Raw genomic sequence first — 22,738 nt, forward strand, 5'->3', positions numbered from 1 at the left:
TCTATCTTTATTTAGATCTTCCTTTATCACCTCAGTAAAATGTCATGTTCACCAGCCACGTGTTCACATTTTCCTCATCTCTAATATTGGGATAAAAATCCTTCTGCCTCAGGGCAGGATGATGGAGATAAAGGCTATAAAGTGATCAGCACACACCGATCAGGTATTACCTGCTCCCCAAAGGTTAGACGTTACTGCTGCTATTGTCGGGGGTTGTTATGCTTATTTGCAAACAGTCCAAACAGATTTTTAATTGCTTTTCATTAGGTATTTTATATTTATTCTAAAAATGAGGCCCGTTGGTTGATTCATTACATTTTCCAATTGGCTTTTGGTTGTATATGAGAAACCTACTGATTGTATGTCTTCATCTTGCCATTGGTGATATTACTAACCATATTACTAACCACTTTCTTGGATACAAGCCATGATGTTGCAAAGAGTGATAAATTGTGCCTTTTTCTTTTCCAATATTTATACCTATACATATTACTATAGGGTAATAAACTATAAATAAACTATAAACGGTTCCTTCACAATTACACGTTCTGATTTTAATGGGGGTTTTGCTAGCCTTGTAGAACAAATTGAGAGGGTCTCAATATCTTTCTATACTATATTATGAATACAATTTAAAACTAAACTATTTGAAGTTTCAGCAGAATTTGTCAAATGTTCTCCATTGGGTGCTTTTGGAGGATGGATTTCTGAGGACACTTTCAAGATCTTCTGGTGCTGGTTAATCTATTCAAAATGTTTTCTTAGCAAACCATGCAACCGACAAGAGATTAATTTCCAAAATATACAAACAGCTCATACAGCTCAATATCAAAAAACAAACAAAAGAACCCAATAAAAAATTAGGCAGGGCTTCCCTGTTGGTGCAGTGGTTGAGAGTCCACCTGCTGAGGCAAGTGACACGGGTTCGTGCCCCGGTCCGGGAAGATCCCACAATGCTAGCTATTAGAGAAATGCCAATCAAAACTACAATGAGGTATCACCTCACACCAGTCAGAATGCCATCATTAAAAAATCTACAAATAATAAGTGTTGTAGAGAGTGTGGAGAAAAGGAACCCTCTGGGCTTCCCTGGTGGCGCAGTGGTTAAGAATTCGCCTGCCAATGCAGGGGACACGGGTTCGAGCCCTGGTCCGGGAAAATCCCACATGCCCTGGAGCAACTAAGCCCATGTGCCATGACTACTAAGCCTGCACTCTAGAGTGAGTCCGTGAGCCACAACTACTGAGCCTGCGAGCCACAACTACTGAAGCCCACACACCTAGAGCCCGTGCTCCACAGCAAGAGAAGCCACTGCAATGAGAAGCCTGCACACTGCAACGAAGAGTAGCCCCTGGTCGGTGTAACTGGAGAAAGCCTGCACGCAGCAACAAAGACCCAACACAGCCAAAAATAAGTAAATAAATTAAAAAAAAAAAAGGAACCCTCTTATATTGTTGGTGGGAATGTAAATTGGTGCAGCCACTATGGAGAGCAGTATGGAGGTTCCTTAAAAAACTAAAAATAAGAGTTACCATATGAGCCAGGAATCCCACTTCTGGGCATATATTCAGAGAAAACTCTAATTTGAAAAGATACGTGCATCCCAATGTTCATAGCAGCACTATTTACAATAGTCAAGACATGGAAACAACCTAAATGTCCATAGACAGATGAATGGATAAACAAGATATGAGGTGTGTATGTATGTATGTGTATATATATATATATATATATATATACACAATGGAATATTACTCAGCCATAAAAAAGAATGAAATAATGCCATTTGCAGCAACAAGGATGAACCTAGAGACTGTCATACTAAGTGAAATAAGTCAGACAGAGAAAGACAAATATTATATGTGTGGAACGAAGAAAAATGATACAGATGAACTTATTTACAAAACTCACAGGCATGAAAAACAAACTCATGGTTACCAAAGTGGAAGGGGGGAGGGATAAATTAGGAATCTTGGATTAACATATGCACACTACTATATATAAAATAGGTAACCAACAAGGATCTACTGTATACAGGGAACCATACACAACATTTTGTAATAACCTATAAGGGAAAATAATCTGAAACTAATACTACATTGTAAATCAACTATAATTCCATAAGAATAAAAGTTTTCTTATTCCTGAGTCACTTATTCTAGTTTATATTTTCTAATTGTAGAAAGTAGAAAAATAACACTAATATATAAAGGCAGTTATGTTCATTTTATAGATATATTACCACAAATAGTAAGCTACATTTTTTTTTTGTTCAGAAAACAAGCATGAATGGCTGCCTCTCTGAATTTTTGAATGTCTGACAATGCATTTAATTGCCAGGACAGTTGAATATCAATTTGACTAATATAGAAATCTGTATTCAAATCTGCCTCCCGTGGAAGAGTTTTGCAGTTTTTCCATCACGTGAGGAAGGTAAATGTTTATCAGCTGAGTATGTTCCAGAGGCAGCCCTGTGAGGCACTCTCCTGGCACCAGGACGCGTGGCAGCAGTGACCAAGCAGCCCCCAAGCCCGGCCTGGTGGAACTCAGGTCTTGAGCTGCAGAAGAGCGCCCACAAACAGCACATCAGGCGTGAGTCACAGCAGGGAGGGGACAAGACAGGCTGCTAGGGAGAGGGGCCTGCAGAGTCCTGTCCCAGACGCTGGACTCTGCTCTCTGATGTCTTCCTCCTTCTGGGTCCTGGCCTCATTACCTTTGCTTTTTGTTCACTCTCTGATGCTTCCAAACAGATTTTCTATTAATGTTTTGTCCATTTTTTCTAGATGTCCTCTGAAGTGTTGGTCCAATTTACCTTGTCAACCATTAGCACAGGCATCTGGGAGGGAATTTTCTGCATCCATCCTCCACATTCCTAGCCTCTTCTCTGCTGTTTTCATTTCTTCATCTTTATGCCCTGCATTCTAAAAGATTTCCTCAGTTTACCATCCAGATTACTAATTTTTCCCCTCTATTATTTTTTTTAAATTATGATAAAATATACATAAATATAACATTTGCCATCTTAGCCATTTATGGTGTACAGTTCAGTGACAGCAAGTACATTCACATTGTGTATTATGTTTTTAAAAACTATGTAACCAGCCCTGCCTTTGCTCCAAAGCTTTTACTATTTTTAATTTATTGTTTCTCATTTGCTTCTTTCTCATGGCAATTCTATACATGGGCTGGACTTTGGGATCTTTTTTAAGGATAATAATGATTTTTAATGTTATTCTGTGTTCTGTGTTGGCTCTGTATTCTCTCAGAGAGGACAACTTGTGTGGAGTTGTTTTCTTTCTCTCATGTTACTAGTTCTGCTCAAGGATCTGGTGACTCTTGACTGTTTAATAAGTTCATACTTAACAACTGCAGATGTAGACCAGAGTCTAAACCCACCTGCATGTAGAATCACCCACATATAACTGGTCTGGAGCGAGACTTGGGTGTTGGTGTGATTTTGAAGCTCAGCAGGGGTCCCTCATGTGCATCAGGCAGTGAGGGCAACTAGTAGAAATAACGGGCCTGGGGTCTAGAGCAGCACCCTGGCCCTTGTAAAGCAGGAATGATGGACCTCCTTTCCTCCCCAGATGCCCCAGCATGGCTCGTGCTCCCAGACCTTCTCTTCAGATTTGGGACCTTTCCAGGGGAAATATTTGGAAAACACTTTTTGAAAAGCTTCCTTGCCTACTTGACTATATAATGCATTCCCTTATATTCATTAGACTTCTTCACCAATCCGCTTTCACCTGCTTTATATCTCCAGGCATCCCTTTCTATCTTCTGAAGATACTTTCCCCAGTTTCCCAGCACAACTATACAGTTATCTTATAAAAAAAATGTGTCATCTGTCTTTCACAAGAAATTTAGTTTGGAGAAAAGGAGAACAAATTGTGCACAGGCAAGCATTCTAAAATAGAAATGATTACTTGAGTCTCGGTGAATTTGGCATTTCTGAGATTTGGGACATTATCATTAACCAATTAATCTAACCTAATATTCCACAGCTCTATACTTTGATAATTTTTAAATAAATGTTAATTAATTAACATTTATTTAAAATCACATTATTAATGCCAGCATCTGTGCCTTGTTAATAAATGGCCAGCATCTGTGCCTGCTTTTATACACTTCACATTTCAAACTCTCTTATGCCTTTTTTTTAAAAATTAGGGGCAGTCACAGAGTAAATATTAAACAAATGTTGTTAGTTTAAAACGTTGAGAATGTGATTGTCACTTAGTCCAGAAGTATTAATTAAGCAAGCATCACACCATCAAAGGGGCTGAATCTCGGTACATGAAAGCTGGACACAGTTTTCAGGACTGCCTCGTCCAATTCTCTATGTTGTTCAGTGAGAACGTCACACCAGGGTCTCTTCTATACACTCTATTTACGCTCTGTCTGTAGGTGCCAGCTTCTCATCACACAGCTCTAAATTACAGGTCTCTTTTGATGTTGCCCAGATCTGTATCTCTGGTGCTGGCCTCTCCTGTGATGTTGAGACCTCACTATCTCACTGCCTACTTGGCACCTGTTTGAGGTCCAACAGGCACCTCACACTTAGCATGGGGTATGCTACCTTTGTGTTTTCTTCCCCAAACTTGTGGAAGGGTGGAAAAGGGAAGGGTGGAAGGGTGGAAAAACTTTTCCTTCTTTCCTCCTAGGTTCTGTGGCTGGTCTAATAGTTAAACTGACATAAGATAAATTAATAGGAGAAAAACACATGTAATTTTTGTACATAAAAAAAGAGACTCAAAGAAGCGACCAAAGCAGGCAGCTTTTAGGCAAAGAAACAATGCATTTGTGAAGAATTGATGAGACAAAGGGGTTTGGGCTCAGGGAGTAAACGGTGAAGAAGTAAAAAGGTTTGTGTATATAGCCTTCTCAGTCCTAAAATTCCTTCTTTCTTTCTTTCTTTCTTTCTTTTTTTTGGCAGCACTACGCGGCTTATAGGATCTCAGTTCCCCAACCGTGGATTGAACCCAAGCCATGGCTGTGAAAGCCCGGAATCCTAACCACTAGACCACTAGGGAACTCCCCTAAATTCCCTATTTCTGGTGATAAGTATGCTTTCTACCCTCCTGTTACAGGGAGGGTATCTTCACATGGGATATTTATTTCCTATTTCAGGGGGACAAACGAGGGTCAAAGTGTCCTTCTTGCACTGGCTGTTTCTCAAGTAACTTTAATTCAAAATAATCAGTGTGCCAAAGTGGCATATTTTAGGGTGGAATACTCTGCTCCCCTTCATCCCCAAGTTATTAACTAAACTCTTAAGTGTTCCTGTTGATTCACCTCATTTCCTCATTCAAACATCCAACCTGTTGGCCAATCAATTAACTTTACAGCAAGTCCCCTACAAACAAACGTGTTCCATTCCAAGAGCATGTTCGTAAGTCCAATTTGTTTATTAAGTCCAACAAAGTTAGCCTAGGTACCCAGCTAACACAATCGGCTATCTAGTACTGTACTGTAATAGGTTTATAATACTTTTCACACAAATAATACATAAAAAACAAACAAACACAAAAAATAAAGAAGACATTTTTAATCTTACTGTACAGTACCTTGAAAAGTACAGTAGTGCAGTATAACAGCTGGCATACAGGGGCTGGCATCAAGTGAACAGGCAAGAAGAGTTACTTACTGGAGGAGGGAGAGGAGGTGGGAGATGGTAGAGCTGAAGGATCGTCAGCAACAGGAGTCGGAGGGAAAGCTGCAATTTCACTCACACCTGACACTGATGGCACAGGTTCTGGTTGCTTGCTGTATTCAATTCTATCTACCCTCTTGAAAAAGTGATGTCTGGGTAGTAGCTCTTTCTTTCTCATCATAGATTACATGGTAGCACTGGATGGCATTCTGAACAGCTGCTGCAACCTTCGTGTATTGTTCTACATTCGGGTCCTGTGCCTCAAAAACTAGCAGTGCCTCCTCAAATAAGGAAAATCCCCTTGCCATTTCCTGTGTCATGAATCTCTTCGGTTCTTCAGTTACTTCTTCTTCCTCTTGTTTCTCTGGGCCCTTTCTCTGGGCCCCCAATTCCATCAGGTCTTCATTAGTAAGCTCCTCATGTTGCACAGCAAGGAGTTCAATGAAGTCGTCCTCTTGCAGACCTAGCTCCAGCTTCTCGCTGAGGGTCACTAAGTTGATGAAGACCTCTTTGGACTCCTCATCCACTTTCCCAAATCCATGAAAATCATGAACAAATTGCAGGCAAAGTTCTTCCAAACCCCATTCATGGTGACGGCCGTAACCTCACAACAAGCAAAGTCAATGTTTTTTATGGCCTTGTAGATAGTATAGTCCTTCCAAAATTGTCACAAGGTTGTTCCTGATTCATCACTCACCTTTACTGCCTGATGAAAAGTGTGACATAAATAATATTTCTTGAAAGTTGCTGTAAGTCCCTGGTGCATAGGTTGGATCAGCGACGCAGTATTTGATGACAGATGCACTACTTTGACATTGGGATGAAAGTCATCCATGAATGGGGGTGGCCCAGAGCGTTGTCAAGCAGCAAAAGAATGTTGAATGGGACATCCTTCTCCAAGTAATATTTCTCTACCTCCAGCATAAAGTGGTGGAAAAAACAATGTACGCCAGACACATGAACTAACCTACATGATTGGACACGTGAACACACGTTCGCACCTTTGAAAGTTTGCAACTGAAGGTCAGTATGTAAGGGACATATTGTACCTGGAAGACATACTTCCAATTTTTCTACTGTCTATCCATTGCCTGGGTCTAAGCCACCTCCTATTTAATCCACTGCCTTGTTTGCTCCCACTGGGCTCCAAGTCCATCTTCCATCTTTTAAAAGGGAAAATCAGATTCTTTCATCTCATGCCTTTGCTTGGGGCAGTCCGTGGCTTCCTGTTGCCCTTGGAATGAATCTAGAGAGGCCTGTCCCTTCCAAAGGCAGGTGAAGCCCTGCACGCTGGCCTCTGTGCCCCAATCCCACTCCCAGCCACGCTGTCCTCCACCCACATCCTGCTCTTTGACCCCAGACTGACATCTCTGGCTGGGCCTCCCTGCTAAGCTGGGATGTGTGCACCTGTGCACCCCTGCCTCCTGCACCTCGGCTCTTGGGCCCGGTGCCTACCTGCAGCACCCTCCCCCCAACTCCCCACACTGTCCTCCTGCCTCAGCAACTCAAGTTTTTAGCTAGGCATCCTCAACTCCCTTCTTTCTTTCAGACACCACGCCCAGGCCACCAGCAGATTCTGCTTGAGTAGCCGCTTCCCAGACTCCACCATGGCCACCCCCACCTGAGCCACCATCCCCTGTCCAGGGTCACTGCAATGGCTTCTGACGGCCTCTCTCTGCTGCTCTCACTCCTCTGCATTCTATTCACACAACAGCCGATGATCTGTTTCTTTTTATATAAATTTATTTTATTTTTATTTATTTATTATTTTTGGCCGTGTTGGGTCTTTGTTGCTGCGCGTGGGCTTTCTCCATCCACTTGCGGCGAGCAGGGGCTACTCTTCATTGCAGTGTGTGGGCTTCTTATTGCGGTGGCTTCTCTTGTTGCGGAGCAGGGGCTCTAGAGTGTATGGGCTTCAGTAGTCGTGGCGCGTGGGCTCAGTAGTTGTGGCTCACAGGCTCTAGAGCACAGGCTCAGTAGTTGCAGCGCACGGGCTTAGTTGCTCCGTGGCATGTGGGATCTTCTCAGACTGGGGATGGAACCCCTGTCCCCTGCATTGGCAGATGGATTTTTTTTTTTTTGCAGTACGCGGGCCTCTCACTGCTGTGGCCTCTCCCGTTGTGGAGCACAGGCTCCGGACGCGCAGGCTCAGCGGCCATGGCTCACGGGCCCAGCCACTCTGCGGCATGTGGGATTCTCCCGGACGGGGGCACGAACCCGTGTCCCCTGCATCGGCAGGCAGATTCTCAACCACTGCGCCACCAGGGAAGCCCAGGCAGATGGATTCTAAACCACTGCACCACCAGGGAAGCCCCAGCCGATGATCTTTAAAAACCTGAGTCCAGTCACATGAGTCCTCCACCCAAACCCTTCCTAGCCTCCCTTCTCACTCAGCTAAAAGCCAAAATGATCACCGTGATCCTCCAGGCCCTCCAAAAGCCCACCCTGGGACCTTAGTCACCTAGCCCATCTTCTGGGCCTGGAACCCCACCCTCTCCTGCACTTGGCGTTTCTTCTCCCAGACATCTGTGTAGCTTGTTTCCTTAGCCTCTGCTCAGGGCTGCCTAGGAGAGGCCCACTCCAACAGCCCTAGCTACAGTAAGCCAAGCACACCCCTCCCCGCCGGGTTGCCCGTGCCCCTCCATTTCCTGTGCCCGCCTTGTTGGTATTCCCACAGGAGAACACAGTGTTCCAGAGAGCAGAGACTTAGTGGTGTTCCCAGAGTGTCCTGTTTAGTGGCTGCCTTTGTTATGGGACACCGATTCCAATATGTGTGTGTGTGTGAATTCACCAGCTGGTGTCCTACAGTTCATCTCAATTATGACACCATCTACCTGATGAGAGCGTCTGATCCCACAGGGTAAGGGCTCAGTCTCACAAGACTGCTCCCACTTCAGGAGACAATCACAAGTTCAGGTTTGTCAGCTGTGCTTCTGACAATAGATCAACTATAGATTCTGGCTATAGATTGGAGGTTCCCAGAGACCCTCCTTCCTTGAGTTTGACTGATTTGCCAGAGTGGTTCACAGAACTCAGGAAAACATTTTACTTACTAGATTACCAGTTTATCATAATAGGATATAACTCAGGAACAGGCAGATGGAAGAGGTGCACAGGGCAAGGTGCTAGGAAAGCACAGAGTATCCATGCCTTTTGTGAGCCCTCGACACTCCCAGAATCTCCACATGATCACCACCCTAGAAGTTCTCCAAACACAGTCCTTTGGGTTTTTATGGAGGCTTCATTACATAAAAGTGATTAAAACCTTTGATTAATGGTAATTGATTCAACCCCCATGCTCCCTCCCCTACCCAGAGGTCAGAGGGTGGAAAATTCCAAACTTCTAATCACTTAGATGGTTCCCTGGCAATCTGCCTCTATCCTTAGGGGCTTTCTAAAAGTCACTTCATTAACATAAACCCAGGTGTGGTTGAAAGGGGTTTGTTATGAATATCAAGGCACCTTTATAGCTCTTATCACTTAGGAAATTCCAAGGGATTAGGAGCTCTGTGCCAGAAACCAGAAATGGAGACAAAGACCAAATATATATTTCTTATTATAGATCACAATATCACACTGCCTCTTCTACTAGAATGTTAGATCTGTGAGACAATTCTCCCCTGTGGCCCCAGTGCCTATGAATGACGCCAGGCACATGCAGGTGATGAATAAGTATTTGCTGAGTGAGGACAATGAAAGATATTTGCTCGGGGGTCAGCAGCAGGGCCTCCTTAGAACTCAGGGGTCCAGAGGGCCAGCCTGGGAGTCCATCCAAGCCTGGTCCTGGCCCAGGAAGCTAAGAGTCTGAGAGTTTGGCTGACAGAAGACATCCAAACCCAAAACCCCTGCAGAACAGTCTAAGAGAGGCTTACATACCACTACACATATGTCAGAATACAAGTAATTCCATGAGGTTCATGGATCATGCAGTGTGGAAACCTTCAAGGGCAGATGAACTAGGCCTTAGTGGAAATACTTAATTTGGATTGGTGAAGAGCAGGTGGGGAGAGATTCCAGGCTTAGGGAGCAGTGTGAACCTAAGAACACAGAACCTTGGAACCTTAGAGCGGAACACAGATGGGAAAGAACAAGGCCTGTTCTGAGAAGGGTAAGGAGACCTCTCCCTTGGGGCTGGTGGGGAGGAGGGCGGGGCAGAGTTAAATTAGTAAGTTGGTGCCTGTTCCCTGAGAGTCTCAAGGGACCTCTGCCTGAGGAGCCAGCCTTTGACTTTATAAGCAGCAGGGGACTCCTGTAAGCTCCCGGGTAACAAAATGAATTGAAGTAGTCAAGGAAGTCAAGTAACCGCTTTGGCCACCTGGGGACTGGCTGTAGCTGGGAGCCTGGAAGGCAGGGAGACCCACCCAGAGGCCCTGGGGCAACCCTGGGGATACTGTAGGGATGGGAAATAGAGGGAACCAGCAGGCCCTGGGACCTCGCTGGGTTGGGGGATGGAGGAAAATGTGGATCCATGAGTTAGTCCCTGGACACCAGGGAAATTGTGGTCCTTCGTGGGCTGTTAACACTCAATTTGGGATGCCACTGGTCCACTGTGAGATCTGATTTCTTTCCCTGAAAATGCAGGCACTTCAGTCAAAATTTTCTCTGATTTGGGCCTTTGATGTATGATGATGTACCATACATCAATATGGTACCCCCAGGAATGGTGGAAGGAAAGAGGCTTGATCAATGACATGGATCATTTTCTTAGTACCTGTCACTCTACCCTCCTCAAGCTGGATTCTAGTAAATATTGTGGTCCATGGCAAGGTTCCCTGTAGAGATGGAGTCCCTGTCCTGGCTGGATGGGGTGTAAGCCAGGGTACGGGAGGTGAGGACCATCCTGAGAGAGCGTCATGGGGAAGAGGTAAGTGATTTGAGCAAAGCCAGGGAAGTGACTTGTCAGCAGGCACACGAGGGAGGAACTCAGGCCAGCAGAGGCTGCTGAGGTGGTCCCTTGGGAGATGATAGTGTCCCAATGCAGTAAGAGAAATGAGGGGCTGGCCTGAAGGAGGAGGAGGAGGCCAACAGCTCCCCAAATCCAGATAGGCAGCACCCAAAAGTGCTCCTCTCACCCAAATTCCCAGCCATGGTCTCCTGGGCAAGAAATCCCTGCTTCTCGCATCTGTACTTCTAAAGTGGCCAAACTGTCACCGCTGGCTGTAGTACATCTGGGGGCGAGTCTTACTGTCCCCACTTGGGACTCCCCATACCTTCTGCCATGCCCAGCCTCTGCCCACCCTTCACACACTGCTCTCTCTGATTCCCTATGAATACTGAGGGGAGCCTTTTGCACCAACAGACACTTCTGCCACACTTTCCTGGCCCCCCCCCCACCCTTTCCTGGCCCCCCCCCCCCTTCCCCTTCCAACAACCATCTTCAATGCCCTGTCACCGTCTGGGTCGTAGAGGCCACTTCAGAACCAGAGCATACAAGGTGTATTTTGGCCCTCAGGGTTTACCAGAGAGGAAAAGAGATAGAAATAAAGAAAACCAAAGCCTGCCTTTGCTTAGCGAAATATTCCTCCCTTCAATTAAGGGGAAAAAAAGAAAAAAGAATCCTATTTAGGGAAGTAAGGAAAGGCAGTGATGATCTTAAAAGTTCAGTCTAGTTCACCTAAGAAGTGAATCTGAAAGGGCAGGGTAAGGAAGTGTAGAGACAACGAAGAATCCTCTTGGGGTCCCAGGAGCAGATGTCCTTGGTAAATAAGACATAAAAATCGGAGCATTGGTTTGGTATGCCCTGATTCATTTGAACTTTGATTTTAGTTTACTCCAGGAGGCTCCCAGCCTCCTGCACGGACTCAGGAAAAGCCCGCCAGCCTAGGGGGGCTGCGGTCCTTTTCTCCCACACTCTGCCGCCTCCTCTCTCCTCCGGTGGCGGACCGAACTGATGCTTCTGGGAAACGAAACTAAGCCGCTCTAAAGTTTCCAGCTCGGCTTTTTGTTTCCCGCTCTCCGCGGTGTCCCACTCTGGGCGCGGCGCGGGGCGGGGCCGGGAGCCGCCAGGGCGGAAAGGCCCGGGAGGGTGCGAGGACAAGGGGTCTCTGTGCGGCGCCTGGCCCCGACGGCGGGCGGGCAGGCTGTTTGGGCTGGGCTGGGCTGGGCTGGGCGGGGCGGCAGCTAACCGCGTCTCTGTGCGTCCCGCAGGCGGGGAACCCGCGCCGCCGCGCCGGGCCGCCGGCGATGATCACCTAGGAGGCTGGCGCGGGCGGGCGCGAGCGGCGGAGGAGCCGGGCGCGGCGATACGCGACCATGGAGTGGGAGCTGGCGGCGGCTGAGGAGCCCGGGACCCCGGGACCCTTTGGCGAGCGCGGCCAAGGGCGCGCGGCGGCGGCGGCGGTGCGGGGGCGCCCAGCATCTGGCCGACAACCGGCTCAAGACCACCAAGTACACTCTGCTGTCCTTCCTGCCCAAGAACCTGTTCGAGCAGTTCCATCGCCTGGCCAACGTGTACTTCGTCTTCATCGCGCTGCTCAACTTCGTGCCTGCGGTGAACGCCTTTCAGCCCGGTCTGGCACTGGCGCCCGTGCTCTTCATCCTGGCGGTCACGGCCTTCAAGGACCTGTGGGAGGACTACAGCCGTCACCGCTCCGACCAAGAGATCAACCACCTGGGCTGCCTCGTCTTCAGCAGGTGAGCGGAGTGGGCGGGGCGGCGCTGGGTCCGCGCAGGGCCGGGGCGCTCCCGGAAACTTGGCGTTGGGCGCGGCGTGAGTGGCACGGGGTGGGGAGCCCAGGAGAGAGAGACTCAACTCTGGGCGGAGGGCCGGGCCTTGAGGGCCCGGGGGCGACTCTGGTCGCGGAGAGCAAGAAACCATAGATGTCGGGGCGCGGGGGTACCCTGTCCTTGATTGTCACTGAGACGCCGCTTCTGAGCCTAGGGATCCCAGGGCTGGAATACAGAGGCAGCTGGGCGTCCTCATTCCCAGCCGCTCCTGCCTTATAAGTAAAAAGGAGGGAAACCTATTCCCGGGCGCCCCAGCCTGAAGTCCCAGCCTCTATCTTCAGCCAGGCTCCAAGCGCCAGGATGTTGAACGACTTTAACAACCTACACAGGAATGAATGTAAAGCTCCGTCTTAGATAACATTTCGTCTTGGGGCAACAGAGTGAAACTGCGGCCAAGTGCCGACACGCCAGGCAGAGACTAGTTAAAAGGGCAGGGGTAGTAACAGCGGCGTCCATCCATTGACGGGAGCTGTGAGCAGGCCACCCAGCTGGGTGCCATGCCATAGTTGACTGTTTAGTTTTTAAAAAATTAACCCGTTTCCAGATGGAAAGACTGAGGCTTTGAGGGGTTTTTCAAGTCCTGTCCACAGTTAGTACCAAGGAATGTACTTCTGGTCTCCTGTACCTCCCTAAAGTTTTGGATCCTCAGGCGGGACCTGTCTGGGATGCTTCTGTCTCTTCTCTCTTTACACTCCCCACCCCAAGAGAGGCACTTGGCTGCATTCCCATCTTGGAGCTGTGTCTAGTAGTGGAGTCCACCTTAAGGCCGCATCCCTCAGGAAGGCAGATGGTCTTGGCCTCCATCCAGAGCTCAGCCCATCTTTCCCTCCTGTTGTCTTTGCTTGAGTCTCCGTGTAGGGGCTGATATGGGCCTTTGAGGTGAAGGACATTAGCCTTGTTCAGCCACCATTACATGTGAGCGGACTCCAGGAAGCCCCTTGTACTCTCAGTGGGCCATGGTTATTCCTGCCTCTTAGGATAGTTTAGACGAAGACCATGAATGCGTTTGAGTATCTCTAACCCTCCCAGCAGCACTGATTGTGCCTTATACTTATTTTACAAATGAATAAACAGAAGTTCAGAGAGGTTAAGTAACTTGGCCAAAGCCACACAGCTGCTATGTAGTAGTATTAGAATTTGACCCAGGTCTTCCCGACTTCACAGCTTTTATGATATTCTGGTGCTTGTGCTTCTTAAATTTATGTAAGAATCAGCCTGAGGAGCTTATTAAAAATAACAATTTAACAACTTGAATCCCAGGCTCATCTGGGATTGGGCCCAGGAATCTGTGTATTTAATTAGCACAGAGGTGATGCTTATATCGTGACCCACTTTTGAGTAATGCTGCCTGCTTGTCGTCAAGGGGTACCCATTGTCCAGTCAGCAAGCATGACATCGATAGAAAGGGCTGTGGGGTTTCCTGGCTTCTGTTCTCCAGGCTCCTGAAGCCAAGAAGGGAGGGGGCACCCTTACGCAGATGTCCTCAGGGTCCCCTGTTTCAGCACTCCAATCTGTTCTGCTCACCATGACCCCAGTGGGGCTCCAGGTTTTAGTCTTTACACATGTATCACTTCCTGTTATTACTCAGCTGGTAGCTCCTGTAGCCTCCTTTTTAGGAATACTTAGGCCTCAAGAAGCAGTTTATTTTCAGCTGACAAAGTGCTTTCCACCTGTGAAGTCAATTAACCCTTAAAACAACCGTCACCCACAACATGCCCATGAGAAAACTCAGAGTGGAACCCCGAAGCAATCTCTGGACTCCATGGCCTCGGAATGCTTCATGGGATTCTGAAACCTTCATCTTGCTCGTGGAACCACCCATCCCCGTTCGCTTCCCCTTCTACCCTGACCTGACCTGGGTTCTCAAAAGCTGGGTACAGTCCTCGGGGGCGAGGCCTCGGGGATAATGGTGCTTTCAGGAGGAGTTCCCCAGAACCTCCCAGTTCCCAAGTCAAATTCCTTGAATGCTTTCCTGGGGAGAGAATTGGCCTTCTTCCTAAGGAGGCTCCGTGGGTGTGAGATGGTGGCAGCTGTGTGTGGAGAGGAGCCCTGTCTGGAGGAGAGCCATCCCTTTTCAGAAGCCAGGTCAAACTTCTCTGGGCCCAGAAAGTCTGGGATGGGTGTTTTCCGGCCTAGGCTTTGAGTCCTGTGGATGTCCGAGCCCTCCCCGTCCTCCGATTGCATTCTACGCTGCATGTGGCTGCCTTGCTGCTGTTGCCCATCGGCTCAAACCAATACCCTGAGCTCTTCCTCACTGAGCCAGACCCAGGCCAGGCTCTGGAGAAGGGAGAGTCTGGGTCTCACCTGGAGCTTACCGTGGGGACCGACTGCACCGTGGGGCATGTCCGTGGGGGTCCTGGGTGGGGCTGCTAGCCCAGAGAGGCAGCTTAGGAGACTCCCTGCAGAGGGCACGAGTCCGAGGACCAGGGAGCGTGGCGCACGTGACAGGATCAGGGCCCCCTGAGACTGCAACCAGGTCTTAACCTGTGCGCAGGGATGTGTACGGCCTTGAAGTCAGGATCTCAGAGAGCTGGCACTGAGGCTGGCCAGAGAAGCCTGGGAAATGACATTTTATGTCAGGCCAGAGTTCATTCAAGGCCTTTGGTGACTACAGAGGCAGTGGCCCCACAGTGGTGCACAGTTAGGGTCTGTCCTGTGTCATGTCATTGCTCTGGTGGCTGTGAAATGGGGCTTCAGTCAAGTGAATGTAAATGCAGAGTGAGAGCAGACTTTAGTTGTGGAAGCCTGACCTGTTGACAGTGTCTCTGGAGGGTTGCTTCTCTGTGTTCTGACTGGAGCGTGCAGTGCATCAATGATTTGTACCGTTATTTATGTGGTGTGTCCCCATAACAGAGTCCTTGGGTCCCCTCTCTGTGAGAATCACCCATCAGGCTTGCTGGAAGTGCAGGTTCCCAGGTTCTCCTCCTCCCATCCCTGGGCTGCTGAGCCTCTGGAGGTGGGAGGCTGGTGTCCACATCACGGCTTGGTTTGCAGGAACAAACCTGAGCGGAGGTCCTATTTCCACGGCCTGAGCCCACGGTATCATCTCCTGGATTTCAGGCTGTGTTTAGGAAAACCCTCCTGAGCCAGCAGGATAGGAGCGCAGTGGGTGATCCTGGGGGTTCAGGTCCTGCCTGTGGCCCCCATCCTGGGGGAAGGTCAGTCTGAGCATCACTCGGCTGTGGGCTAGTGCGATGGGGGAGGCATGGAAGCCCTTTCTGGTCACGTAGACCTCCCTGGTGTTGGTGACAGTTGGCTGGAGAAGCCACCTCCTTCTGGGCACAGGTGGAAAGAAAGGGGGTGACTGGATTCTGTCCCCCTTCCCTCCCAATGTGACCTCAGGTTCCTGTTGCTGGGGGGCTTGGAGTTCACTTTAGCTGGCAGGTATCCACCTCCAGTACCAAGCGAGCGTCCAGCTGGGACAGGACCGGTGCCACCAGAGGCTGGGATGAAGAGGGCAGTGAATGACCACAGGTCCCAAGGCAGCTGGGACTGACAGAGGAGAGGGGACAGGAGTGCAGAGCCAGCCCAGAGAGTGGCGGTTCTGGTGGTGGGAAAGCAGAGCATGGTTATCAGAGGAGGAGCTGGGGGGAAATTTAAGAAGAAACATTCCTGGAAGGGGATTTGCCCAAGAGAGGTGAAGGGCGGAAGCAGGGGTCCAAGCACTCATCCACCTCTTCAACCACAGGGCGGGGGGGTAACACGTTAAAACCAGAAACCTCGCCCCTGCTGCCAGAAATGGAATGAGCCTCAGAGTGGCGCAGCCTGAGGTGGGGGTCCTGCCTGGCCGAGACTCTGCACAAGCCCCCCTGCCTCACTTGCACTCCATTTCCTAACTAGTCAAGTGGGGTACTGGCCCCAGGTCCACGTGCCCCTTCTGGCCCTGATCCTGTGGCCCTGGGAGAGTTTGGCACCCTTGTGCTATGGGCTGCCCGCCCTCTGCCCAAACCCTGGGTTCTTGTGTAATGTTTTCTCTATAGCTTCCATACGCTTTGAGATAACTCAAACACAGGCACCTTTCAGTGTCTGACTCTAGGATGATGGAAACAGCAGCGTTTCTGCATGAATTAACCCAAGGTGACTTTTCCCTGAATCTTTTGGGCTTTGGGGGCTCTGTTCTTGGATATGAGTATGGCATCTTGGTGTCTTTCCATCATCTTTTGGGAAAACAGGTAGTCAGGGCGTGCTCTAATGCTTATCTTGGAATTATTCTGATTTTTGTCTCTTTCCTTTCCTTTGATTCTTGCTTTGTTCCCCCAGCTCATCAGGGTTATCTGTCCAATTTGCTTACCCCGGGCTTCATGATTTGTTTTTTCAGAAGAGCCTGAAATGGGACCTGACAAAGTTCTCCTTTTGTTTCTGTCCATTTATCTTGTCTTGGTCCTCCTTTCCTCCCTTTCCTGGAGAGCCCAGTCTCTTCCTCACCACCAGCAGAAACATTTTGCCCCTGGGAAGCACAGCATCTTTGTCTTATTTGGAGTAATAAAAGATTTGAAGAAGCAGAGGTACTGGCGCAAGACCCAGGGGACAGGGACATATCAGGACAATGCAAGTGTTCTTTAAGCAGGGACATCCCTCTGGTGTGCTAGGTTGGGGGATACTTGAGGAATAATATTTGGACATTGCCATTCACATGGTTTTTGGAAATAATTTTTCTTTTGATACCTTTCATGAGTCATAAATAGGGTCCAGTTATAGAAAAAGAACCTATCTTTCCCTAAAAACTTGCTTGCCTTCAGGAGATAGTCTTGTTCATGGGAAGGTTCTTTTATACTTGTTAATATGAGCCAAGTGTTTTAGTGCACAGTTCCATCTTAACATCCTGATGGTCCTATTTTCATATCCCCATTTCACAGATGAGGAAACTGAGCTTCAGGGCTTGATAGCTGCCTTAGGGTTCCCTATTAGGAGATGACAGTGCCATGGCTTGAACCCAGAGTCATCCTGCTCCGACTCCATGTTTGTAGTTTGCTTGTACTTGTCATCTCCACCTCCTAGAGCAGTATGCTTCATTTAAAAAAAACCCAAAAAACAAAACCTTCAAAATTTTATTTATCTCAGAGTATTTTCTAATTTCCCTGGTGATTTCTTCTTTGACCCATTTTATTTAGGAATGTTTTAATTTCCATATATTGCTGACTTCCCCAAATTTCTTATTGATTTCCAGTTGCATTCTATTTACACAGATAAAGAGCAGTGCACAGATAGGGAACCTCTGTGTCTCCATCACCTACTTTAACAGTTAGCACCTCATGGCAACATTGTTTATCCATATTACCCTCACTCCCTCACCCACTTTTTATTTGGAAGCACATCCCAGACATCAGGACATTTCTTCTGTAATGTTTCAGCATTTATCTTTAGAAAATCAACAACTTTTTAAAAACCTAAACTACAATACCATTATTATAAAGAATTAATATTAATTCCTTAATATTATTAAATACCCAATCAATGTTCAAATTTCCACTTGTCTCATACATGCCATATATTTTTTTTCAATTTGTGTGTTTGGATCAGATCCAGATAGGGTTGCCTCATTGCAGTTGGCTGATCTGTCTTTTAGAGCTCCCATACTCTTGATTTCCTCCTCTAAAATTCCCTTTCTCCCTCCCTCTCTCTCTCTTTTTACCCCTTGCAATTTGTTTTATTTGTTTTTCCCCTTGCAAAATATATTTGAAGAAACTGAGTTATTTGTCCTGGAGGGTTTCGCATAGCTTGAATATTGCTGATTCCTTTCCTGTGGATCATGTAACATATTTCTTTCTATTGTAATTCCTGTGAAGTGGTAGGTGAGTCTCAATGCTTTATCAGAGTTTCATCAGGTTCAGGTTTGATTTTTTTTTTTTTTTGATCAAAGCCACAAGCGTAGGTGGTGCACTTCCATCATGAGGAACATAAGCTCCTTGGTCCATCTTTTTATGATGTTAGCAGCCATGATGATCATTGCCTGCATCCATTTATTTGCTAGTGATTGTGAAATGATGGTGGTCTAATTCTTTCATTTATTATTGGGAATACTTTCATAAAAAAATTCTTCCCCTCATCTACTGCCTGGTTTCCCAGTGGTACAACTCATACAGGAAAGAGAGAAATGCTTGGATCACTAGCATCTTCCAATTGGAACTAATTGGTTTTCTAAAATGTTTAAACTTTTTATTTTGAAATAATTTTAGACTTTATAGAAAAGTTGCAAAAATAGTATACCCCTAACCAACCTTCCTCTAATTTTAACATTTTACTTAGCTGTACTACAGTTGTCAAAACTAAGAAATTAACATTAGCACAGCACAAATCTATTAAATTAAACTACAGTTTTATTCAGATTGAAATGGTTTTTCCATTAATGCAGTAACAAGTATTGGTCAGTCCTTCGGGTACTGATCCTGTGTCCTGTCCCCTTGCTAACTCATTTATTAGACCTAATACTTGTTTTGTGGATTCCTTAGGATTTTCTATATATGATCATGTCTTGCTCCTGATCTAAGGGTGAAAACATTCAGTCTTTCACCATTAAGTGTGATGCTAGCTGTGGCTCTCTTATGGATGCCATTATCAGAGAAAGTTCCTTTCTATTCTTTGTTGATTTTGTTGAGGTTTTTTTAAAAATAAATTTATTTATATATTTATTTACTTATTTTTGGCTGTGTTGGGTCTTCGCTGCTGCGCGCAGGCTTTCTCCAGTTGTGGCGAGCAGGGGCTATGCTTTATTGCAGTGCACGGGCTTCTCATTGCAGTGCTTTCTCTTTGTTGCGGAGCACGGGCCCTAGAGTGCGCGGGCTTCAGTAGTTGTGGCACATGGACTCAGTAGTTGTGGCTTGCGGGCTCTACAGCGCAGGCTCAGTAGTTGTGGCGCACGAGCTTAGCTGTTCCGCAGCATGTGGGATCTTCCCGGACCAGGGCTTGAACCCGTGTCCCCTGCATTGGCAGGCGGATTCTTAACCACTGCACCACCATGGAAGTCCGAGGTTTTTTTATTTTATTTTATTTTTTAAAATCCAGAAAGAGTATTGGATTTTGTTAAATGCTTTTTCTTCATCTATTGACATGATCATGTGGCTTTTGTCCTTTATTAAATTAATATAATGTGTTACATTGATTTTTCTTTTTTTTAAAAAAATTTATTTATTTATTTTTTATTTTGGGCTGTGTTGGGTCTTCGTTGATGCATGCGGGCTTTCTCTAGTTGTGGTGAGCAGGGGCTACTCTTCATGGCGGTGCATGGACTTCTCATTGCAGAGGCTTCTCTTGTTGTGGAGCATGGGCTTTAGGTGCACAGGCTTCAGTAGTTGTGGAGTGTGGGCTCAGTAGTTGTGGCTTGCAGGCTCCAGAGCACAGGCTCAGTAGTTGTGGCACACAGGCTTAGTTGCTCCGCGGCATGTGGGATCTTCCCGGACCAGGGCTCGAACCCATGTCCCCTTCATTGGCAGGCGGATTCTTAACCACTGTGCCACCAAGGAAGTCCTGATTTTTCATGTTAAACCAATCTTGCCTTCTTGAGATAAATCCCAAGATTTGTCATGGTATATAATCCTTTTTATAATTTGCTGGATTCAATTTACTAGAATTTGTTGAAGATTTTTGTATCTGTATTCGTATGGGGTGTTGGGGGGTGTGTGTGTGTGTGTGTGTGTGTGTGTGTGTGTGTGTGTGTGTTTGGTTTTGCTGTAAGGAAAATACTATACTGGCCTCGTAGAATGAGATGGGGAGTATTCCTACTATTTTTCTTGGAAGAGTTTGTGAAGAATTGGTATGTATTCTAAACTAGATGTTTGAAAGAATTCACAGTTGAAGATATCTTCAGTGTGGGGTTGGGCTTTTCTTTGTGGGGAGTTTAAAAATTACTAGTTCAATCTCTTTACTTGTAGGTTTCCATTAAGATTTTCTATTTCTTTTTGAGTCAGCTGTGGTAGATTTGTATCTTTCTAGGAAATTGTCCATTTCATCTAAGTTATCTTGTTTGTTGGCGTAGAGTTGTTCATAATATTCCCTTATAATCCTTTATATTTCTGTAAGGTTGGTGGTGATGTATCCTCATTTATTACTAATTTTAATGATATACGCTTTCTCTCTTTTTTACTTGGTCATTCTAGCTAAAGGTTTTCCAATTTTGTTGATCTTTTCAAAGAACCAACTTTTTTGTATTGTTTTTTCTCTATTGTTTTTCTATTTTCTACTTCATTAATTTTGCTCTAATCTTTATTATTTCCTTCCTTCTGTTTGACTTGGGTTAGTTTGTTCTTCTTTTTATAGTTACAGAATTGTCTTTTTTTTTTTAATATTTATTTATTTGGTTGCACCAGATCTTAGTTGTGGCAGGTGGGCTCCTTAGTTGTGGCACACAGGCTCCTTAGTTGCGGCAGGCATGTGAGATCTAGTTCCCTGACCAGGGATCCAACCCGGGCCCCCTGCATTGGGAGCATGGAGTCTTAAACACTGCTCTGTGGGGAAGTCCCCAGAATTGTCTTTTAAATATGGATAGGAGAAGAAAACAGTTACCAAAAAATACACTTGTCTTGTTTTCCCCAACTGGTATAGCAGCCTTAGGCAGCTGTGATGTTGAACAATTGCTGCTGATTGTTTTCAATGCCTGTTCTATTGTATAGGGCTTTTCCCACAGAGCGAGGTCCAGATCAGCTCCCATAATGACACTGTTCTGGGGTTGGGACTTTTTGAGGAACTCCAAACTCAGTCTACCTCTTCTGGTGGCATCTAGTCAGCTGGTTTTCACAGGTACTGTGGCGCTAGGGAGAGGGGAATGGGAGTAAGTTAAGTTAAAACACCACCAATCCTACTGTTCTTACTGAGGTTTATCAGGTTTTTTTGTTTTCTTTTTTTAAATAGACTCTCCTCAGACTATGGCAAGCCTTTGTTAATATACAGCACTCTGAAAAAGTTGACTTGGAAATTTTTGCCAGTGTAGAGTTTTTATGCAGGATCAAATTTACAGAGTTCCTCGCTTCACCATTCTGGCAGTCCCACCTCCTGATCAGTTACTTTGTGAAATTTTTCCCTCAGTTAGTGTTGGTCTGTTGTGCCTCATTAAATTGAGATTTTTGGTTTTTGGTGGGAATCCTACTGAAGTGATGCCTTTCTCTGCATGATATCAGGGGGTATACAATGCCAATATATGTTACTACTGATGAGGCTAACTGATCACGTGGTTAGGATGGTGTCTGCTAGGTTTCTGCACTATAAACTTACGATTTTTCCTTTGGTATACAGCATCTTGGAGTCGATACTTTGAGACTTTGTAGGTATCTTATTTCTCCTTAAATTTTGCCCTCCAACATTAGCATCCATTGGCAGGTCTTGTCTGCAGTAATTATTGCAGGAGTGTTCTTATGGTGATCTTCTTTATCCCTCACTTCTGCGTTTATGAGCTAGAATTCTTGGAAGAGCCAGTTTTTCCTTCCTTGTTGATTTATTTACTCAATTATTTATATCAGTGCAGATTATTGCATATTTATTCCAGGGGTTATAGTCAAATACTACTGTAATTTATCTGGTTGCTCACATTGTTCCAGGTTTGGTGATTGGGAGCTCTCTCAGGCTGGATCAGTGTCCCTTTGATGTGCCCCCAGCTTTCCTTTTTTTAAATTTTAAAAAAAATTTTCATTTTATTGGAGGATAGTTGATTTACATTGTTGTGTTAGTTTCAGGTGTATAGCACCCCCAGCCTTTCTTGAGCTGTGCTTATTTTCTGGCTCTGTAAGGTGCTCCAGGCTTATCTTCTGTTTTCCTTTCCCTGGTTCTGGAATCAACCACTTCTCCTAAGGGTATTTAGCGTTTAAAAAATTATTATTATGGCTTTTATAGGTTTATTTACTGTGGAATTCATAGATTTAAATCTAATTCATTGGTTTTAGTTAGTTGTAGTTATTATAATTGATGTTCTTTGGTCAGGTTGACTCCTGAGTCCTTTTGACAGAACTGTCCATCATTTCTTTCAGTCCATATCACAAGCTCAGTCTTAGACATTTTCTACCGTACTTCTCCAACCAAAGATGATTTGTTAGTTTTTTCATTTTATAGAGATATAATTAAAATACAGCACTGTGGGACTTCCCTGGTGGCGCAGTGGTTAAGAACCCGCCTGCCAGTGCTGGGGACACGGCTTCGATCCTTCGTCCGGGAAGATCCCACATGCCGTGGAGCAACTGAGCCTCTGCGCCACAACTACTGAGCCTGTGCTCTAGAGCCCGCGAGCCATAACTACTGAGCCCACATGCTGCAACTATTGAAGCCCATGCGCCTAGAGCCCATGCTCTGCAACAAGAGAAGCCACCGCAATGAGAAGCCGCACACTGCAATGAAGAGTAGCCCCCGCTCACCGCAACTAGAGAAACCCATGTGCAG

At 46.2% G+C, this 22,738-nt stretch overlaps 1 protein-coding gene across 1 annotated transcript in view; it reads left to right on the forward strand.

Moving 5' to 3' along the window:
* The first annotated feature begins 10,506 nt into the window (after positions 1 to 10,506).
* ATP10A (ATPase phospholipid transporting 10A (putative)) overlaps positions 10,507 to 22,738 on the forward strand; it is a 179,394-nt gene continuing 167,162 nt past the window's right edge. Inside the window, exons 1-2 of the mRNA XM_024766406.1 lie at positions 10,507 to 10,517; positions 11,849 to 12,286. Of these exons, the coding sequence (XP_024622174.1) occupies positions 10,507 to 10,517; positions 11,849 to 12,286 (449 nt within the window). The remainder of the gene's footprint in view (positions 10,518 to 11,848; positions 12,287 to 22,738) is intronic.

The sequence above is a fragment of the Neophocaena asiaeorientalis genome, unplaced genomic scaffold (genome assembly GCF_003031525.2).
Source record: "Neophocaena asiaeorientalis asiaeorientalis breed wild unplaced genomic scaffold, Neophocaena_asiaeorientalis_V1.1 scaffold595, whole genome shotgun sequence".
Lineage (NCBI taxonomy): Eukaryota > Metazoa > Chordata > Mammalia > Artiodactyla > Phocoenidae > Neophocaena > Neophocaena asiaeorientalis.